Source organism: Molossus molossus, unplaced genomic scaffold (assembly GCF_014108415.1).
Source record: "Molossus molossus isolate mMolMol1 unplaced genomic scaffold, mMolMol1.p scaffold_m16_p_8, whole genome shotgun sequence".
In the NCBI taxonomy this organism is placed as follows: Eukaryota; Metazoa; Chordata; class Mammalia; order Chiroptera; family Molossidae; genus Molossus; species Molossus molossus.
Window position 1 is genome coordinate 111,683,861 of NW_023425402.1, and position 18,530 is coordinate 111,702,390.

General features: G+C 59.1%; 1 protein-coding gene across 1 annotated transcript; it reads right to left on the minus strand.

Moving 5' to 3' along the window:
- Positions 1-1,875: 1,875 nt before the first annotated feature.
- On the minus strand, positions 1,876-4,202 carry LOC118620810 (nucleolar protein 3-like). The gene is made up of 2 exons (XM_036247796.1): positions 4,039-4,202; positions 1,876-2,467 (listed from the first exon to the last, which is right to left on the minus strand). Exons 1-2 carry the CDS (start codon positions 4,200-4,202, stop codon positions 1,876-1,878), a joined length of 756 nt encoding a protein of 251 aa, XP_036103689.1.
- Positions 4,203-18,530: the final 14,328 nt, after the last annotated feature.

Sequence of the window (18,530 nt, forward strand, 5' to 3'; positions counted from 1 at the left end):
AATCTGCAAACAAATGGGCTGAGTCCAGAGGTCTGAAGCACTGGCTCCCTTGCAAAGCTCCCTCTCACTCCAATCAGCGTGTGCTTGTGGTTCATTGCTTTGCTCCGATCCCGGGGCTGAGACGGCAACTCAGGCCCCACCCATTCGCAGGAAAACACCCCCAGACCTCTCCACGACCTCCAGTGAGGGTTAAACAGACACGTGTGAAAATGTGCTGGAACGCTGCATGCATTTCCCAGCCTGTGTCCTTCGAGCTGACCCAGCGGTGGGAGCAACATGACTGTGCCCGGGGCTGCTGCTCTGAGCTCCACAGACCAGGGGCAAGTGTTCTGGGCACTGTGGCTCCAGACCCTCTCCAGGGCCCTATTGGGGGCGGAGCACACAGCTGAGGACATGACACCACAGACAGTCGGTGCTAAAGTGGGGAGGCCCTGCTCTGACCTAGCAGGCAGGTGGGCCACCCAGGTCTCTGGGGGCCTTGGATCTCCTGATGTTCAAGTTCAGTTCCCTCTTTCATGGCAGAGTCAGAGCAGCTGCCAGACCAGAATCCGGGCGGGTTGGGCTTCTCTGAAAAGTCTCTCTTCATCCGGCACTGACAGGCCTCGGAGCCCAGACAGAGGACCTTCCGACCCAAAGCCCGGCCTCTGGGGTCCCAGACTGTGGACCTCACACCTGCCCAGCAGCCTCCCAGCCTACGTCCTACAAGACGCCCACCTGGAGCCCAAGAGGCCTGTACTTTGCTTAGCCAAGCCCGGCCCTGCAGGCAGCTGGGGCCTCCGGTACTCTCCCTGACCCTGGCCTCCAGCAAACCCCTGGAAGTCCAAGAGGAAGGAACTGAACCAGCAGGGAGGGGGAGGGGGTGTGCCTGCTTTTGTCCCCGCGCAGCTGGAGGGCACACACCTGCCCCTCAGGTGAGGAGAGCCACAGGGCTGGGCTCCCTTCTGCCTGGCTCCTTGGCCTAGACAGACGGGGTCTGTGCCTCTTTCCCCTCTGGATCTGGAGGGGGGTGTGGGGCCAGTTCACATGTTGTCTCTTGCTGCCTTATTGTCCAGGTTCCGCAGAAAGGGGTCAGGTGTGTCTCTAGGGCTCCCAGCCCAAAGCTCCCGGACCTCGGAGCGCTGGACAGGCCCAGCTCCCAGCGCTGGTGCGGCAGGTGGAAACAGGCACGCCCTCCCCCACCCAAACAGCACCCTCCCACCCACCGGGCAGGGACCCCCTGCGCTGGAGCTGCAGCCTTGCTTTCCGAAAGGAAGAAAGGGGTTTCACCCGCCTCGCAAGCGAAGAAAAGACCCCAGACTTGGTGACTGAATGCTAAGGTCGTTCTGTTACCTTATGTCAACATTCCCCACAAACAGCCCCCACACAAACCACCCCAATAGTGGCGGGGGTCCAGTCGTCCTGGGAATTGCCACCCTGCAGGGGGCAGCCCCTCCCCCATGCTCAAAGCTTTCGCGGGAGCAACCAGCTGGAACAGGGCAGGAAACAGGAAGCCTCCCGGGACATGCGAACCCGGAGAGAAGACCCTGCTCCAGGCTCCCAGGTCTGTCTCCGGGACCAGAACCCCAAATGTCAGGCCAGCTCTGGATGGAGGGGCGTGCGGCGGGGCAGGCGGCGGGGCGGACCGCCGGGAGGGAGGGGCCGGGACAGGGGCGCACGGGAGCGGGGAGCCGGCAGGTTCTCCCAGGAGGGCTGGCGGGGGCTCCGCGGCGGGTCCTGAACCCTCTGTTCGGGACCTGCGGGCGCAAACCCAGAAAAGAGACGCGCCTCGGGGACAGCGCGTCCCCCCAGCGCCCGCGTCCCCGGCCCCCGGATGTGCGAGGGGCGCAGGTACCGACGCGCTTACCTGCGGGGTCCCCGCTGGGGTCCGGGTCGGGCTCACTGTTCCGGGTCCGGGTCGCGGTTTGGGGGCGGGTCTGGATCCGGATCGGGGTCGGGGTCGGGCTCTGGGTCCGGGTCCGGGTCAGGATCAGGGTCGGGGTCGGGGTCGGGCTCTGGGTCCGGGTCCGGGTCCGGATCCGGGTCGGGGTCGGGGTCAGGGTCCAGGTTCGGGTCCTGGTCCGGGTCCGGATCCGGGTCGGGGTCGGGGTCAGGGTCCAGGTTCGGGTCCTGGTCCGGGGGCGACGGGGTGAACGCGACCCCAGCAGTTTCGGTCTGGGGGAACCCTGCGGGGCCGCAGCTGTTGGGGGCGCTCCCGGGGCGGGGGTGGGGTGGGAGGCGCCCGGGCTCGGGATTGGCCGACGCGCCCGCCCCGCCCCCGCCCCGCCCCGCCCCTCGGACTGGCCAGGCGGCGCGGCCCACGCGGCTGGCAGCGTCCTGCAGGCCCCAGGTCGCCCGTCGGGGGTCGCACTGCCCCAGGGTCTCCTGTCCGCGGGTCGCGCCGTCCAGTTGTCGCCCCAGCCTTGGAGGTGCTCCAGGGCCGAGCCTCCCGCAGACGCGCTCTGGGCCCGACCCCGAAGCCGATCGTGGCCTGTGGGCGGGAGTGAGCGAACCCCACGGGCTGGGCTCTGAGTTTCTCCCCGACGACCTCACCCCTGACTCGTCCACCCGCCCCCCGCAGCCCACTGGCCTTGGAGGCGCTGGGTGCGCAGAGGTGGAGGGGTGAGCCGATGTCCTGCCAGCAGGGCTCTGGCCAGAGGACTGGGTGAGCCGCCGGTGTGCCTGGTGCGCTGATGGGCGCAGGCTCAAGTCCTGTGCGACCCGAGCTTCTGCAACCTAGAGGGTCCGAGGAGGGGCTGGGATGTGTCAGGAAGACAGGAGTGGATCCAGGGCCTTGGGAGCGGCTGGGAGGGGGTCCTTCTGAATCTCAAACATTTGTGGGGTCAGCACCTCCTGGGGAGATGTGATGAACTTGTGGAGAAACCTTTAGGGGTGAGGGAGAAATGTGGTGGGGATGGTGCAGACCTCAGGCCCACAGCAGCTGAGAGCCGCCCACTGCGTGTCTCATTGCTCGCCCACCTTCAACCTGCGCAGCCCCAGCGCCCCTGCACTGATGGTCCTGGGCTCCAGCACTGCTCAGTGAGGTTGTCACACTGTCCTTTTTAAAATGTTGGCTTCTGCCCACGTGCCTGCCCACGTGCCTGCCCATTCTCAGCTGTTTTTCTTCCTAGCCTGTGTCATCTAGTATCCTCACCCGAGGACATTTTTCCATTTTTTGTTCAGGTAGAGTGGGAGGGAGAGAGAGGAACAGAGAGAGAGAGAGAAACATCAATGTGAAAGGGACACATCGAGTGGCTGCCACCTGCACAACCGACCAGGGCCGGGGACAAACTGCAGCCAAGGTATGCACCCTTAGCGGGAACCGAACCCGGGTCTCTCAGGCCCGCAGGCCACTGTGTCATCTAGTATATGACCTTGTTTACTCTTTAGCCCCAACTAGAGTGTAAGCCCGTCCTGACACATGCTTTCTCTGTTGTGTTTACTGCTGGTGGCACCGCAGCTGTTGGCCAGTGAATCTATTCCTAGGTCAGCGCCACGCTCTCCCAGCGCCACGCTCTCCCAGCGCCACGCTCTTCCACAGCCACACTCTTCCACAGCCACACTCTCCCAGCGCCACGCTCTCCCACAGCCACGCTCTCCCAGCACCACGCTCTCCCACCGCCACGCTCACCCAGCGCCACGCTCTCCCACGCCACGCTCTCCCAGCGCCACGCTCTCCCACCGCCACGCTCTCCCAGCGCCACGCTCTCCCAGTGCCATGCTCTTCCAGCGCCACGCTCTCCCAGTGCCACGCTCTCCAGGTGCCACATTCTCCCAGCACCACACTCTCCTGGCGCCACGCAGTCATATCTCCCTCTAGATGCTCCGTGCTCAGTTCAAACCTCAACACATCACAGACACTTGCAGTGCCATTTTTTCTGCCTCCCCTCCATTCAGCCAAGAGAGCCTCCTGGGGGGTACAAGCTATTTTTAAAGAATGACAACCATCTACTGAATATTCGCTATTATATTGAAGTCAGCAAGGCAGGAGGCAACATTCCATTGTACAGAGGAGGACACTGAGGGTCAGGGAGGATCACAACCCTGTCAGGGCAGGGCTACCAAAGCCCGAGCGCGTCCAGCACAGCCACCGTCTGCACACACTGCTCAGCGTTCTGCTCCGCGCTCGTCACCAGTGTCGCCAGGCGCAGCAGAGCCTGCAGAATACTTGAGTTTGTCACCAGGCCACGAGTTATGCCCCTCAAACAGTCCACCCATTGCCTCATGTGATCAGTTCAAAGTAAGAGTCAATAGGGGAATTATGCACAGCCCGACGAGGGGGAGGGGCTCCCCAACCTGGCTCTGTTACTTACTTGTCTGTGATCTCAGGTTCCTTAACCTCTGTCTGCCTTAGTTTCTCTACCTGTCAACCAGGGTTCATATTTCTCATAGGGGTGTCTGAGGGCTCGTGGAGTCACGATTTGTATAACATTCAGAAAGTGCCTGGCGCACAGGGCCACGAGAGATTAGCCCTCCCGCTCCTCTGTGCAAGGAGACAACCTGCAGGGCAGACTGACCGAGCGCGAGGGACGGGGCTGCGCCCACAGAACGGAGCCCCGTGGGTCGCGACCCCTGCTCCTTCATCACCCCGTTCACTCCAGCTCCGACAGAGAAGTGACCCATTTAAATGAAGACAGCCAGGCCACCCGTGAGCTTGCTCGGGGACGACAAAACAGACAGGAAGGCCTGGGTGCTGGGGACGGGACGTCAGGGCCCAGCAGGTTCCAGCCATCTCAAGAAGGGCTTGGGGTCCCAGGCGTCGTCATGCCGGACGGTGTGTGTTGTCCGGTCCTGGGGGTTTTAGTTGTGTGTTTGTTTACCAGCTGCTGGGAAAGCCGTGCCAACTCCCCGTTTTCCGAGCCCCCCAGTTGGGCACCCCCAGCTGGTGCTCTGAGCCTGCCTCGTCACAGGCCACCGCGACTTCCAGGCGGCCTCGGCCTGGTCACTGCCTCTGCCCGTCCCCAGCAGAGATGGCCTTCCTCACGCCCCGCAGGTCTTTGGAGCTGTCTGGGGGGCTTCCCCCGGGTACCCTCCCAGCTCTCGCTCCTGAAGCATCCCCCCGGGTGTGGTGTTCGCGTGGGTTCTGTTTGAAAGGCGGTGTCTGTCCCAAGCACTGACGTCGTCTGCGTGGACAGACAGAGCGACACACAGAGCGACAATTCATTGGCACAGTTAGACGGTCATTGAAAACTTCGTGTGTGATGTGCTCTGTGTTACAGTAACGGGGCACGTGAGCCGATGTGGTCTGACGTGTGAATGCAGCTTCGGCCTCCGGGGCCACAGAAGGGCTGTCAGGAGCCAGCCTGGCCCCAGGCCACCATCCTGGACATGCAGGTCTTTGTCTCAGTATCTTCTGTGACAAGTGTCCGGCACGGGGTGACATCTCATGAGGCGTCTCTATGAAAGCACAGCACGAGGTCCTTAACCTCTTCAGCTGGGACGTCGATGGTTCGCCTGTTTCTAGGCTCAAAGCAGGAGTCGGCAGCAGGAGCCAGGAGCTGGGTGCCGGTGTCCCCAAGGCCGGTCGAGCTCTGGGCAGTGTCTTCTAGGGACGGACCTGGCCTCTGGCCCAGCTGAGGCGGGAGAGGAGCCGAGGCGGTGTCCTTGCAGCCGATGCTGGGCTGGCCGTGGCTGCCTCTCGGCAGGGTGCGCCACCCACCCCCCCACACCCCCGCCGGAGCACAGGTGCCGCTTCTGGCTCCGAAACAATGTGACCCTATCGCCGCCATCGGACACCGCAAGTGCTCGCGGTCGGGTGGGAAGACTTCAGAGTGAAATTTAAGCGCTGCCTTGGGGAGCCGCAGCCAAGCCTCTCAGCGTCGAGTGGGGGGCGGCGGGGGGAAGGATGGGGAGCCCTGTTATTGTCTTCTCACTAACAAGGAGTAGCGTTACGTCTGAAGTTTCACTGGACTCAGAAGACACGCCAGGTGGAACCCACCGGCATCCGCCCACCTAGGGTTTAGAGGTCACGGTGCGGCCTCCCGGGAACTAGGGAGCCAACGCCCCCACGGACACGGTCAGCACAGCCGGTCGGGGGCGCCGCGCCGTCCTGCCTGCTGCAGTGTGCTGACCGCGTCCGAACGTCTTGTGATCGGTCGGGCGGACTCGGCTCATGCTGACGGGTCACACTGTCCTCTGAGAGCAGTGGCCGCCGGGCCCCTCTTTAGAGAAATGCCCTTCGACCTTTAACTTCTGGTCACCACCAGCCTGTCCGTGTTGCCCCTCTCACCCCTCACTCTCCTTTTGCTGATCCGTGTGGGAGTCCGCATTGGGCCGTCGGTAAAAGTGAGTGTGAGTGACCCTGCACCTGGACTTTGAGGCTTTCGTAACAATTATCCAGAGACCTTTGTGCCCATCTCTAAGTTCACGGCCGCGCCCCGGAGAGCCCTCTGCTCCAACAGTGGCTGTCAGAGAAGACGTGGTCCCACAGGGTAGGACGGGGTGCGCGTTGTCACCGCCAGCAGGGAGGGAGAGAGAGCAGCTCCGGGTGATCACGGCTCCTCTCACTCGACTCCCCTGTCAGCCAGGGTTCATGGATTCCACCCTCGGCTGCCTGCCCGGCACTCAGCTGCCCTGGCCTCCGGAGGGGGCGCACCCTGACCCGGAGCGTCCGTGTGCCTGCAGGAAGGTTGGGGACAGGTGATGGACCAAGCGTGTTCGAGATGATCCCAGCGAGCACACAAACCGTGATCTGTGAGGGAGGCAGCTGGCGGCACCTGTGGGTTTGCTGCGGAAAACGGGACTCACCCTGGTCCGTAAGCAGATTCTCCGCCTGGGCTCATCCGCACCCAAGTCCCAGACGCCCCGTTAGAACCTCGGCGCTGGGCCCGCTTCCTCACTGCAGGACACGCTGAAGCCAGCAGTGAGGAAAGACATTAGACGTTGTGTCTCAGCCAAACACGACACATTTTTATAACAAAACATATACCTAATGACCCAGAGTTTCTCGTTACTGTGAAAAAAATTACAATGTTCTATTATTTCATGTTCAGTGAGTGTACACTTTACACAGGATGAGTTTACTGTTACAGGGGTTGAGGAATAAATCGTATACTGATATAAGCAGGGTTTGCTTAAGGAAGGGTTTTGCCTTCTTAAAAATCACCTAGAGCGATGGGCTCCGCCCTGCCCTGAAATGAACAACGTGATCATCTGAATTAGAATTGTTAAAATGGATTGGCCAGGAATTTAGATTAATCATGCTAACGCCAGCTGAGCAGATGAAGGAGGTGTTATCAGTCTGAGACACAAGCAGAACCAGAACAAAAACAGGCAGCGATGCTGGGTCTGGAAACCGAGCGGCTGAAATGAGAACCCACCTCGAGGCGGACGCCGCCCAGCGGGAGCCTGTGGCACGGGGTCCAGGGTCGCAGGCTCAGCAGGGTCTCGGGGAGACCCAGTCCCAGGACCCAGCCTCAAATCCAGGTCCTCACCTGTGCTGCTGACCCACAGACGGCGGGTGGGAGGTTCCCGCGTCCCCTCCTAGAGTGTGGGTCCCAGGACGCAGGAAACCAGTTAGACTGGTTCAGCCACGTAGACTTGGGAACCTCTCTGGGTTACTGGGTGTTAGAAAGGGCACAGCTCCGGAGGTGAGGGAGGGATTCTGGGGTGAGTGGGAAGGGCTTGGAGCCCCTGTGTCCTCTCCAGGGTCACCTCTCTCCCCGCGACTCCGAGTGCTCGCCAACCCGCAAGCTCTCCGAACCCGGCCCTTTTGTATTTTTGTTGTTTTTTTTGGTACATGCCCTTAGCGGGAACCGATCCCGGGATCGGGGACCAGGGACTCTCTGGTCCTCAGGCCGATGCTCCAACAGCTGAGCCAAACCGGCCAGGGCCTTTTTGGGTTTTGAAGGAGGCTTCATATAAGGGCGCGGTGGGTTCGATCGCTGTTGGTGACTGAACGTAACCTCCACCCTCTCCCCTCCTGGAGGTCAGGGGTGGGTGGAAGGCCCCCCTTCAATCACCTGGCTGTTTCCCTGGGCAACCAGACCAGCCTCAGACACTTTGCAGAGTCACCATTCCCGTCACAAGGACCACCCTGGGGTCACTCTTGGCAGTCAGGGAAGTCCAGGGGTCTTAGGAGCTCGAACAGGACGAGGACCAAATACAGTAGTTATCACTGCCAACATGGTAAGACAGCCAAACTGGTAAGAACTTTCATGAGTTTATTTGAGCCAAACTGACGATACTTGCAGGGAAGCAAAATCTCATGGATTGAGGAAATGTACCAGAGAAGGAACAAGGGGGTTCCCGGAATTCACTGGTGATGACAGATTGGGGGTGGGGTGGAGGAAGCAAAGCGGGGAGACCTCTGGGATTGGACAAGAGTTCAGTGGGGAGACAAACACTTCTTTCACGTTGGTGGGTACGGGGTGTTAATCATTAACGGTTACAGCACGTGGAGACGGTTTGTGGGGAATAAAATAACAACAAGGGGTTCTGTGGTCTGTTCTGGGGGAGGTGGTGCCCTGAGGGGTCTGCAGAAGGAGATCACTCTACATTCCAGACGAATGTCACCTTGTCAGTCGCAAAAAGACAGTTAGACAGGCTCCCGTGAAGGCAAAGACTGACCTTTGTCGGGGAGACGCTGGCCTAGGGCAGGAACTCACTTTAGGGGGAACATTTTCATTTCAGGTCCCTGAGTTTGTGAGGCCGGCACACAGGCCTCCCCAGAGCTGGTCAGATTCAGTATGTGGCCCCTTTTTTGTCCATATGACAGATCACAAACATGTTATTGCCATGATTAGCTAGTTATTCATATTAATAATGGAAAAGGCGCAAAGGGGAGGCCCGATATTCCAAGATCTGGCAGCTTCACCAGGAAGCTACAGCTTCATGCTTCCGGGAACCACCGCCCACGCCCTGCAGATCACTGGGGGAAGGGACCCAACACAGGGGGCGATGGGCATCGGTCTAGCCTGGGGAGCGGTGGATTGGCTGGAGGGCTGAGTCGCCGCGAGCACGCAGACTCGGGAGGTGACATCCTCAGACCGAGCGCTTGCTCCCGCTCCCGCTGCGAGCTCGCCTGTGTCCCCTCCGTACCACGGGGCCGTCAGCAGCCGCGCGGACCCCACGCACTCCCGATGCTGGACGGAGCTGGACTTTGATGTGGAACAGAGTCTGGGCCCTGGCTTCCTCCTGGCCCCGCTGAAGACAAGATCGGATTTCTCCCCTGGCGGCACAGACAGAGACGGGACCTTTATTTTACGTCAGTAAAGCTCCTCACGAAACCCCATCCTCCCGTGGGGGCCTCAGGAAGTTCTTTCCTTCGTGGTACCCCAAGAACTCCACTCCCACTGATAACAGAAGCGCAGGTGGATGTGTACAGGATGGACCGACAACGTGGAGAATCAGAGGGAGTCTGCAAGAAGGAGTAAAGAAAGGAAACGTGCAAAACCGTTAGAGAGACAGCAAGGGTGGAATCCGTGCGAGTCCAGCTGTTTATCAGTGCAGGTTACAGGAACCCCCAAGGCCAGACAGAGGGGCTGAAGCAAGCCTCGTTCCGGGCGGGGTGAGCGGGGCAGGGCCCGGAGGGCCTTCCACGCTCAGGGGAGCTCCCAGGATGCAAGGCTCCTGGGGTCCCTTGGCGTATAGGAGATGCCTGTGGGGAGGAGAGGGGCAGGGAAGGCACAGGTGTGCTCCCCAGACGGAGAGCTGCTCAGGGTCTTTGTCCTGAGGGTTTTTATTTCTCTCCAGTGGGCAGGATCTTTGGGGAGGGTCTCGGCAGAACAGTCACCAGGGTTCCAGGTGCGCCCTTTTGGGGTCCTGGCCTCCACTGACGGGTCAGCACCAGGGCGGGGGCCCTGGTCACTGCAGCGGGCGCTGAGGCAGCCGGGCCTGGAACAGCTTGTCTGGACCGGGAGCCGAAACACCGCCGAGGGCTAGACGTGGTCTCTAGGGAGGACAGGTCAGGGGCCCAAAGCCAACGACCAGTGATATGCTAGGGGGGAAGGTTACGGGGGGCTGGGGGGGGTCTTTGTCTTCCCAGTGTTGCCTGTTGCCGAGCACTCTGGGCTTTCTGCCCGGGTGAATTTTTGTACCTGGCCCACTGCCCTTGCTCTGCTCAGCTCTGTCTAACCGCCCACCGCCTTCCAACGGCAAAGCTGACACTACGATATATTTTGTTGCTGATGTTGAATAGGGTCAACTGTAAATGGCAGCAAAGGCAGATTGAGAGTCTGAGAGAGACTGAAAGTAAAATGCCGATCACAACTGGCTAAAAATCGGACTAACGTGGTAAGGTCGATCTCGATCTAGGGTGATACACGCATTTTCTTTTCCAAAGGCTCAGCACTGCCCTGTGGAACGCTGGGCCTGGAAAGCAAGGCCGAGCCACAGTGTGTGTGATCGACTGCGTTGTTGTAAATGCCCTGCCCGCCGCTCGGAAGAATTGTGCTTCAATTCTGCCGCTTAGAGGAACAACGGGTGGGCTCATGGCGCCCCCTGGTGGAGGCGAGGAGCTACTGGATGCGTTTTTTCCCAACTTGCTTCTCTCTGGGGTTCAGGCCACTTGCTAAGAGACCTCGCCCCAGAGATAAACCACAGAACCTACATGCATGTATGCGTGACCAATGGACATAGACAACAAAGCTGGGGACGGGGCGGGGGGAAGGGGAGAAGGGGGTCAATGGGGGAAAAATGAGAAACATCTGTAACAAAAACAAATTAATAAATAAAAAATGAAAGGAAAAAGAGAGAGAGACCTCGTCCTAAGTTAGCCTGGGACTGAAGCCACATCTCCAGGGAGTTTTATGTTCCAAAGCGTCTCATCTCTGCGCCCGAGGACCGCCTGCCCCTGGACTCCCGAGGCAGCCCGTCTTCGCTCCTCCCGCCCGCAGAAGCCCACCCAGGAAGGGCCAGGTGTGTGGTGCTCAATCTACATTATTTAAAGTCAAGAGAATTGTCCTCCCCAATTAGAGCGGCTCTTCAGAGGCGCCCGCCCGCTGGCACCGACTTGAGATGGCAGGATAAAGGCCTGGGAGCCACCTGTCTGCCCAGACTGCTGCTCACCGCAACGCCAGGTGCGCAGGGATTTCACAAGGTGCCTTCGGACTGGTTCTTTGTTTTGTTTATCGTGCGTATCACTGTGCAGGTAACTTTACTTCCAGGATGAGAGAGAGCTCTGCTTCTTGGTCCAGATATTTTCCTCTCCTAATATTTAATATCTGTTTGAAAACTCTCAGTCATGTTCTTGCCTCTGTGGGCAGTCAGTCTACTAAGTGGCACAGAACTACCAGCTTTCAGTACAAAACTTTCACCATCACCATCACCATCATCACCACCATCACCACCACCACCATCACCACCATCATCACCATCATCACCACCACCATCACCACCATCATCACCACCATCACCATCACCATCATCACCACCACCATCATCACCACCATCATCATCACCAGCATCACCACTACCACCATCACCACCATCATTACCACCATCATCATCATCATCACCACCATCACTGTCCGATGGCCTGGGGAACTGGCACCAGGCAAAGTGCTCGACCATTGTCTCCTTGCTCAGCCTTGTCTCCCACCCTGAACGGCCTGCCTGGAGCCTATAGATTAACTCCCATCTTATCGATTCACATTCCAGAGGCTCCATGCATAACCCCCGCAGGGCCAAACCCTAAGGGACAAATTCCAGCTGCAACAGGCAGATATAAAAGACACGAGCCCCTACATTGGGGGCGGCTTCTAGGACTCGACCCCCGGAGTCTGTGAACCCGCCCGAGTGCACCCAATAAAGCCTGATCCCTGTTCATTCGGCTGATTGGCTCTCCAGTCTCTTCTCTGTTTTATTCGGCGGCGCCCCCGATTCCTTACAATCACCACCACCACCATCACCACCATCATCACCACCATCATCACCACCATCACCACCATCATCACCATCATTACCACCATCATCACCATTATCACCTCCACCACCACCATCGTCATCACCATCACCATCATCACCATCACCACCACCACTGTCATCACCATTACCATCACCATCATCACCATCACTACTATCACTATCACCATCATCTTCACCATCATCACCATCACCATCATCACCATCACCACCACCATCACCACCATCATCACCATCACCGTCATCACCACCATCACCACCATCATCACCATCACCATCATCACCATCATCACCATCATCATCACCATCACCATTGTCATCATTCTCAATACAAAAAAGGTCAACTCAGTGGCAGACTCCTGTCTAATCTACCATCTAAACATGATTGAAAGTTCATGCTCTGGAGATGGGAAGAGAGGCAACTTTCCCACGATGCGGCTGCCCTGGGGGCAGGCACGTCACCTTTCCTTTGCTGATTGAATAGCTCAGCTCACAGCGGTCCCCGTAAACTAGCCCGAACCCTTCAATTAATCAGACTGCTTGGATTAAATACAACAGCCAAGCAGTGGTCTTGAAAACCATCTAGTAAAGTTGTTGCTTTGAAGATTAAGTGAAATATCAGAGGCGGTTAACCTAATCTCTTTCCTACCCAAAACAAACACACAGGATTTGACACCCACTGAGAACTGTGGTCAGCCTTTTTGCAATCTTTTGGGGGCAGCTTGCTGGGAATTTTGTAAATTACGGGTTTTGGAACCTCCCTCCAAGGATATTTAAAATACCCCGGTCTTCCCAGTAGTTAGAAAAGGCCTCCATTTAATGCTCGTGATGATATTTCCCGACGTGACCAGGCTGACTCAGCACCGATTTCCTCATCGATATTTATTTCCACGTTGAAACAGGGTCCCTGGGTCCTTGGACGTGGTGGTACGTGCGGACGTGCAGGGTTGTGTGGTGTTGGGAACACACCGAGCAGTCTGGGGCCGGGGCTCCCATCTACCCCGCCTCACGGCTGTGGTGATGGAGAGTGTTGACCATGCACCTGGGACACCCTGGGTTTCCAAACACAAAGGGCATTATTGTTTCTGTCTACAGTGCGAGGCTCGCCAGGAAAAACCTGGTTGTTGTTTTTGTTTTTTCCTGTGTATCCAGCAGGTGGCAGTCCAAGCCTACAAATCGCTGGGCTAACGAGGCGACATCTTGAGGGGCGGTTGTGTTGGGGGCGTCCCTGTCTGTAGGGCATGGCTGAGTCCTGGGGCTGTACATGGCTTGCAGGGGTTTTCTCTCACCAGGAGGGTAGCGTTGTTTGCTGAGTTTCCTGAGTTAGTTGCCAGGAAAAATCCCTCACGATAAGAAAGCTGCAGTTTCTTTGGTTTTCCAGAAATTCACATCCCTCTCGGCGACCTGGAAGCTACAGAGAGAGACTGCTGCAGGTTTGCAAAGACCTCAGCACTTCAAGGAATGGAAATTCTTCATCACTTGCGCTGGGACGAAGTCCGGCTGGCTCACAGGTTAACTCGGAACAATGAAACCACAGGACAGCACGAAGGGAAGGGAAACATGAGGCCTGTGGGAGGAGGAAGCATGGCCTACGCCCCAGAAGACATAAAGGAAAAAATGACAGCAATGATTGTATAAAAATGCAAACGTCCTGGGCAGCAGGAGGTGCAGAGGGAAAGTCAGGCAGAATTGTCCCACCTGAAAAGATTTCCGACACCTGGTGAGCAGGTCTCACGATTCCAGTGCAGACGTGTCAGGAGGCGACAGAACACCCGTGAGCGTGCAGAACCCACGAAGAGGTCTTTCCCCAGAGAAGAGTTCCGACGGCCGTGGGCAGAGAAGACGCTCAGCCTCGTGTGACTGAGGCTTGTTCCCTGACACAGACTGAGAACCTGGCCGTGCCGTGGGGGTGTGTGCAAAGGGGCACTCTCATGGGGCTTGGTGGGGGATGGGCCCACTTTTTGGAGGTCAGTTGGCAATATCTGTTAACATTACCAATGCTTTGCTTGCCGGCCTAGCAATTCAGCCTCGTTGTGCGAAGATGTTTATTGCAACATTGGTGTGAAACACCAACAAAAAACATTAGAAATGCAAAGGTTCTAAATGAAATAAAATTTAACTTATTCAATTAAGGTAGAAACGGACAAATGAAATATAGAACAGAAAAAGTCTGTATGTCATTAAACATAGTGGAAAAGCTATATGTGTCTAGGTGTCCAGATTTATTTAAGTGAAAAGCTGCCAAACTGCTTGTGTGTGAGGTGATATATGTAGGTATCTGGGTGTGCATCGGTGTTTATAGTAATATATACAGATATACATTTCTTTTTTCAGAGAGAGAGGAAGGGAGAGGGAGAGAGATAGAAACATCGATGAGCGAGAACATCGACTGGCCGCCTCCTGCACGCCCCCCACTGGGGATCGGGCCCACAACCTGGGCATGTGTCCTGACCGGGAATCGAACCAGAGACCTCTTGGTGCAGGGTCGACGCTCAGCCGCGGAGCCACACTGAGCGGCCAGGTTCACATTCATGTGTAGCACGTGCAGGAGGAGAATCGGTATCTGGAAGGTTGCACAGATACCAGCTCTAAACTGCAGTGAAAAGTGACCAAACCCCCCGCAGCCCCCGGAGCGCCCCCCGCAACGAGCCGCAGTTCTGCCCTGCTGCCCAGACTGTCCATCCGAGCAGCGGGAAGAGCTACGGCCGTGATGGCAGGGTGGCACCCGAGAGAGAGCCGTTCGGGGCGTGTGGCCGTGGGCGCTGGCCGGCATCGGGCTGGCTGACTGCTCCGGGAGCTAGGCCACGGACCAGAACACTGGGTGACTTCCTGTCACCCTGGCCGGGCCCTCGCCTCTCTTTGGGCTCCAGCAGGCCTGTGTGGCCACGTGTGGTCTCAGCGGGACAGAGCTCACCTGTCCTGACCCTTGGACCGGGCGAGGTCCTGAGCGTTATTCGCCTGGCTGCAGAGGCCCTGGCTCGGGGCTGGATGCGGAAGAAACCAACGGCAGGCCCAGACCCGGCCCGCTGGGAATGAGCACTTTGCCCTCCGGAAAAATAAGCCGCTGTCCGCACGTGACAAGTTCTCCCTGCAAGATGCAGAGCGGGTTAGTCATCCCGTTTTTCTCTTCTGATGAACCAGACAGTTCTCACAAAGGTGGCGGGTCCTGTCTTGTCACTGCGGGAGAGTCCGCAGGAGGAACAGTGGGCGTGGCCGTCTGTGCCCGATCGCCCTGCCCAGGAGCCTGGCCACCCAGAGGCTGAGCCCCACACGACTCTCAGCCCACCTGGGGCACCTGCGGACCCTCAGCCCACCCGGGACTCCCGCCGTCCGCCTGGCTCTCAGCCTTGAGCCCTGGGAGAACCTGAGAACGGCCTGTGTGGAGCAGAGCTCCCTGTAGGGGGCGAGCTTTGCGCTGGGAAAACGTCTGTCAGCCGTCAAGGCTCCAATCAGAGAAGTTTCATCTGCATAACCAGCAATTTAAACAATTACCAGTGAAATGAAAACACACAGTCACTCACACTCAGTCACTCACACTGCCGGTACACACTCACTGATACACACATTCTCTCTCCCTCTCACTGATACATACACACATGCACACACATGCTCACACATGCACACACATGCGCACGCACACTCTGCTCACAGTTATGGCTCTGCTCTTCCTCCTCCGAGGACACGACCCCTCACCTGGGGTGAGGGTCGCAGGTGGGAGCAGAAGTCTGTGCTGTGCTCTGGCATCTGAACCCATTAGATTCGACACGTCAGTCCATCACCAGGCAAGACGCAAACTAGAGCTGGTTGGGGAGCGTGTCAGTTGCTCGACCTAAAAGCTCCCCTGGAAGAGAGAACGAGGTTGCTGACCACAGCAGGTGCGCTCCTTGTCCTGCTGTCACGACCCTAGTCTCTGCCTCTTTTGTTGGCTGAACATAGAGACACTCACTGTCCCTCCGAGGGATCCTGGTTGACCGCCAGTCCATGCTCTCGAGAGTCCAGCAGGCTTGGTCAGGCGCCCGGCTCCCGCGGTGTGAACTGTCCCCGGCAGGGGCAGGTGGACATGACCGAGCCCGGGAGCTCACGTGCGACCAGAGGGGCGTCCGGCCGATGCGGCGTGCTGCCCAGCCTCTGGCTCAGACCGCAGACCTGGGGGGAGAGCCCAGCCCGCGCCTTCATCTTCTAGGTTTGCAAGTGCTGGTGGCCGAGGCCCACGCAGCGGAACTTGCGACGGAGACACCGAGTTGTCTCCCCTGCAGACCGGACACGAACCCCACGAGGTGGGCCCGACCCTGAGTTCCTCCCCCAGCGCCAGGCGGGCTCAAGAGGGCAGGTGACCACCCAGGTCCTCCTGGGCCTCACCACGTGCATGTCCCCCACAGCCCCCTGTGACCAGCCGGCGGCCGCGGCCCCTGCGCCCGACTGTGTTCTCAGGGTGGTTCTGGGGCCGGGCACAGGGGGCATTCATGGGAAGAATGATGATTTTGCCGGAGGGGATGGTTCACGGGACACGCAGTAGGAGGTCCTCTGGCGTTGGGAATGTCACGTGTACAACTGTGACCGGGACAATGAACAGAAGCCGCGTTTGGGTGGCCGAGGCCGCGGTTCTGCGTGGTGTTCGTGGTGCTGACTAGGACTCGGCACCATGAGGACTCGGTCCGTCCTCTGTCCCGAGGGAGGGTGACCCTGCGCTGGGGCTGTCTCCTGTGGTCAGCTGGCCCATGACCTGGTCCTCCGATGGCAGGCAATGCAGGCTCCCAGACCGGTTCGCGTGGAAGCATTAACTTTCTAGGACTCTTGCTTGGGCGCCCTGACAGCGGCGTCGCCCACCCACGACCCGGAAGGTCGCATCCGCTTCGGTCCGTCGGTGTCCCGGGCACTTCGGCCTCCTCACAGCTGCTGCACCTGAGCTTCCTCCCGGCGCCCGAGTCTTCCCGGGACACCTGTCGGCTGGCGGAGCCCTGCCTTCCTGCTCTGGTCCCCACTTCTCGCCTTGTGGCTGCGCCAGCCTCGTCTGGAGGTGGGTCTCAGGAGGTGGGCGTGGCCGGTGACCCCAGGTGAGTCCGGGAGGTGTTTGCAAGGTGGCTGCTCTCCTGCGGCACGGGGAGCGGATCCCATTGTTCCTCTCGCTCTTCACGGAGGAGATCTTCTGTCATCATGGGACCAAAGTCCTCCGCCACCCCGCCGAAAGGGCCCGACTGACCTCACTGCCGCACCCGCCCTGGGTGGGGTGCACCCTCCCGCTCCCGCCATTTCTGGAAGGGAACACGGAAACGCTGACCCCTGACACGGGGACCCACCGCGTGCCCGCGAGGGCGTCCGCGTGGTCGGAGGTGTGCGGCCCTGTTGGGGGGATTCCCCATAGAGGGGCCCACGGGTGCGGTCCTCCTGACTGATGACACGTCCCTGAGCTCCCCTGGTGCCGATGGAGATCGAGTGTTGGATGGAAACCAGGCTGTGCCACTGAAGTGACATCGTCTTGCCCGGATTTGGTCTCGCCTGTGACGCCGGCTGCTTCCGAGAGGCTGCCTTCGCTCTGCCTCCACAACAATGATGAAGAACAAATCAGCCACGAAACGTCTCCTGAGGACTGTTGGGCGGACGGGTCCCTGAAACCCGCTCTCCCCTTCCTGTCACCCGGGGCTGGGCTGACGGACGGGTGGCCGAAGGGCAGGGTCACGTGGGCGCAGCCAGGAGCCCCCCAGGCTCACTCAGCGGGGTGACCACGGGCCAGTGCTTTAGCCTCTGAGCAGAGCGAGCGTGTGGGGTCTAGGTTCCCAGGCCGAGTGTCTCAACGCCCCAGGACGACTCGGGCCGGCAGACGGGTGCAGCCAACCGAGAGCTGTCGGCTCCCTGCAAGGTGACCGCGGCACCGCGCACGACTCTGTGTCCCCCCTGCGGGAGGGTGGGCCAGCCCTGTGGTGCAGAGCAGGACGGGGACGGGGACAGTGACGGGGGTGACACCAGGCCCTGCTTCGTGTCACCGCGTAAGGGCTGACCCCTGCCCCCCAAGCTCAGGTCGGAACCCTAACCTCAGAGTGACCTTATTTGAAGAGAGGGTTTAAAAGAGGTCATCAAATTAGTGAGGTCGTTAGGGTGGCCCTCACTTTCGGGGTGCCCCGACGAAAAGGGGGATCTGGACAGAGACACACGGAGGCAGGAGGGCCGTCTATGCGCCAAGGACAGAGCCTCAGAAGGAGCCGGCCCTGCCCCACCACAGCCCAAGTGTCCACTCGTAGGTGAGCTTGGACCCGCCTCCCCTTTGCCTCGTGCCCAGTTGGTCCCCAGGTGACGGAGCTCCCCCTGCGATGCGTCCCTGGTTCGGCCCGTCTCCCCTTCCCTCCGCAGGTGCTTGTCACCTGAGCCGGCTCCGTCCGGTCAGGGACAGGGTCCTCTCGGTGTGGAGACTGCTCCCCGCTGAGAGTGTCTTAGAGTTCTCCTGCCGAATTATTGACTGTGCCCCCGGGTTTTGTTTCTCAGCCCAGGGACCACATCCTGGGGGTGGGATGGCGCCTCCGAGCCCGAGGGTCTCCGTCACCAGCTTTGCAAGTTCACGGCCTGGAAGGGCACCGGTGTCTGGGGCCTGACGGTCACACCGGGAGCAGACGGAGACAGACAGGTCCGTGCCGGAGATAGGGGTTCCCCCAAAGTGGACCTCAAGTCCTCACTAGGAATATGGCTTTTTCCAGTAGGAT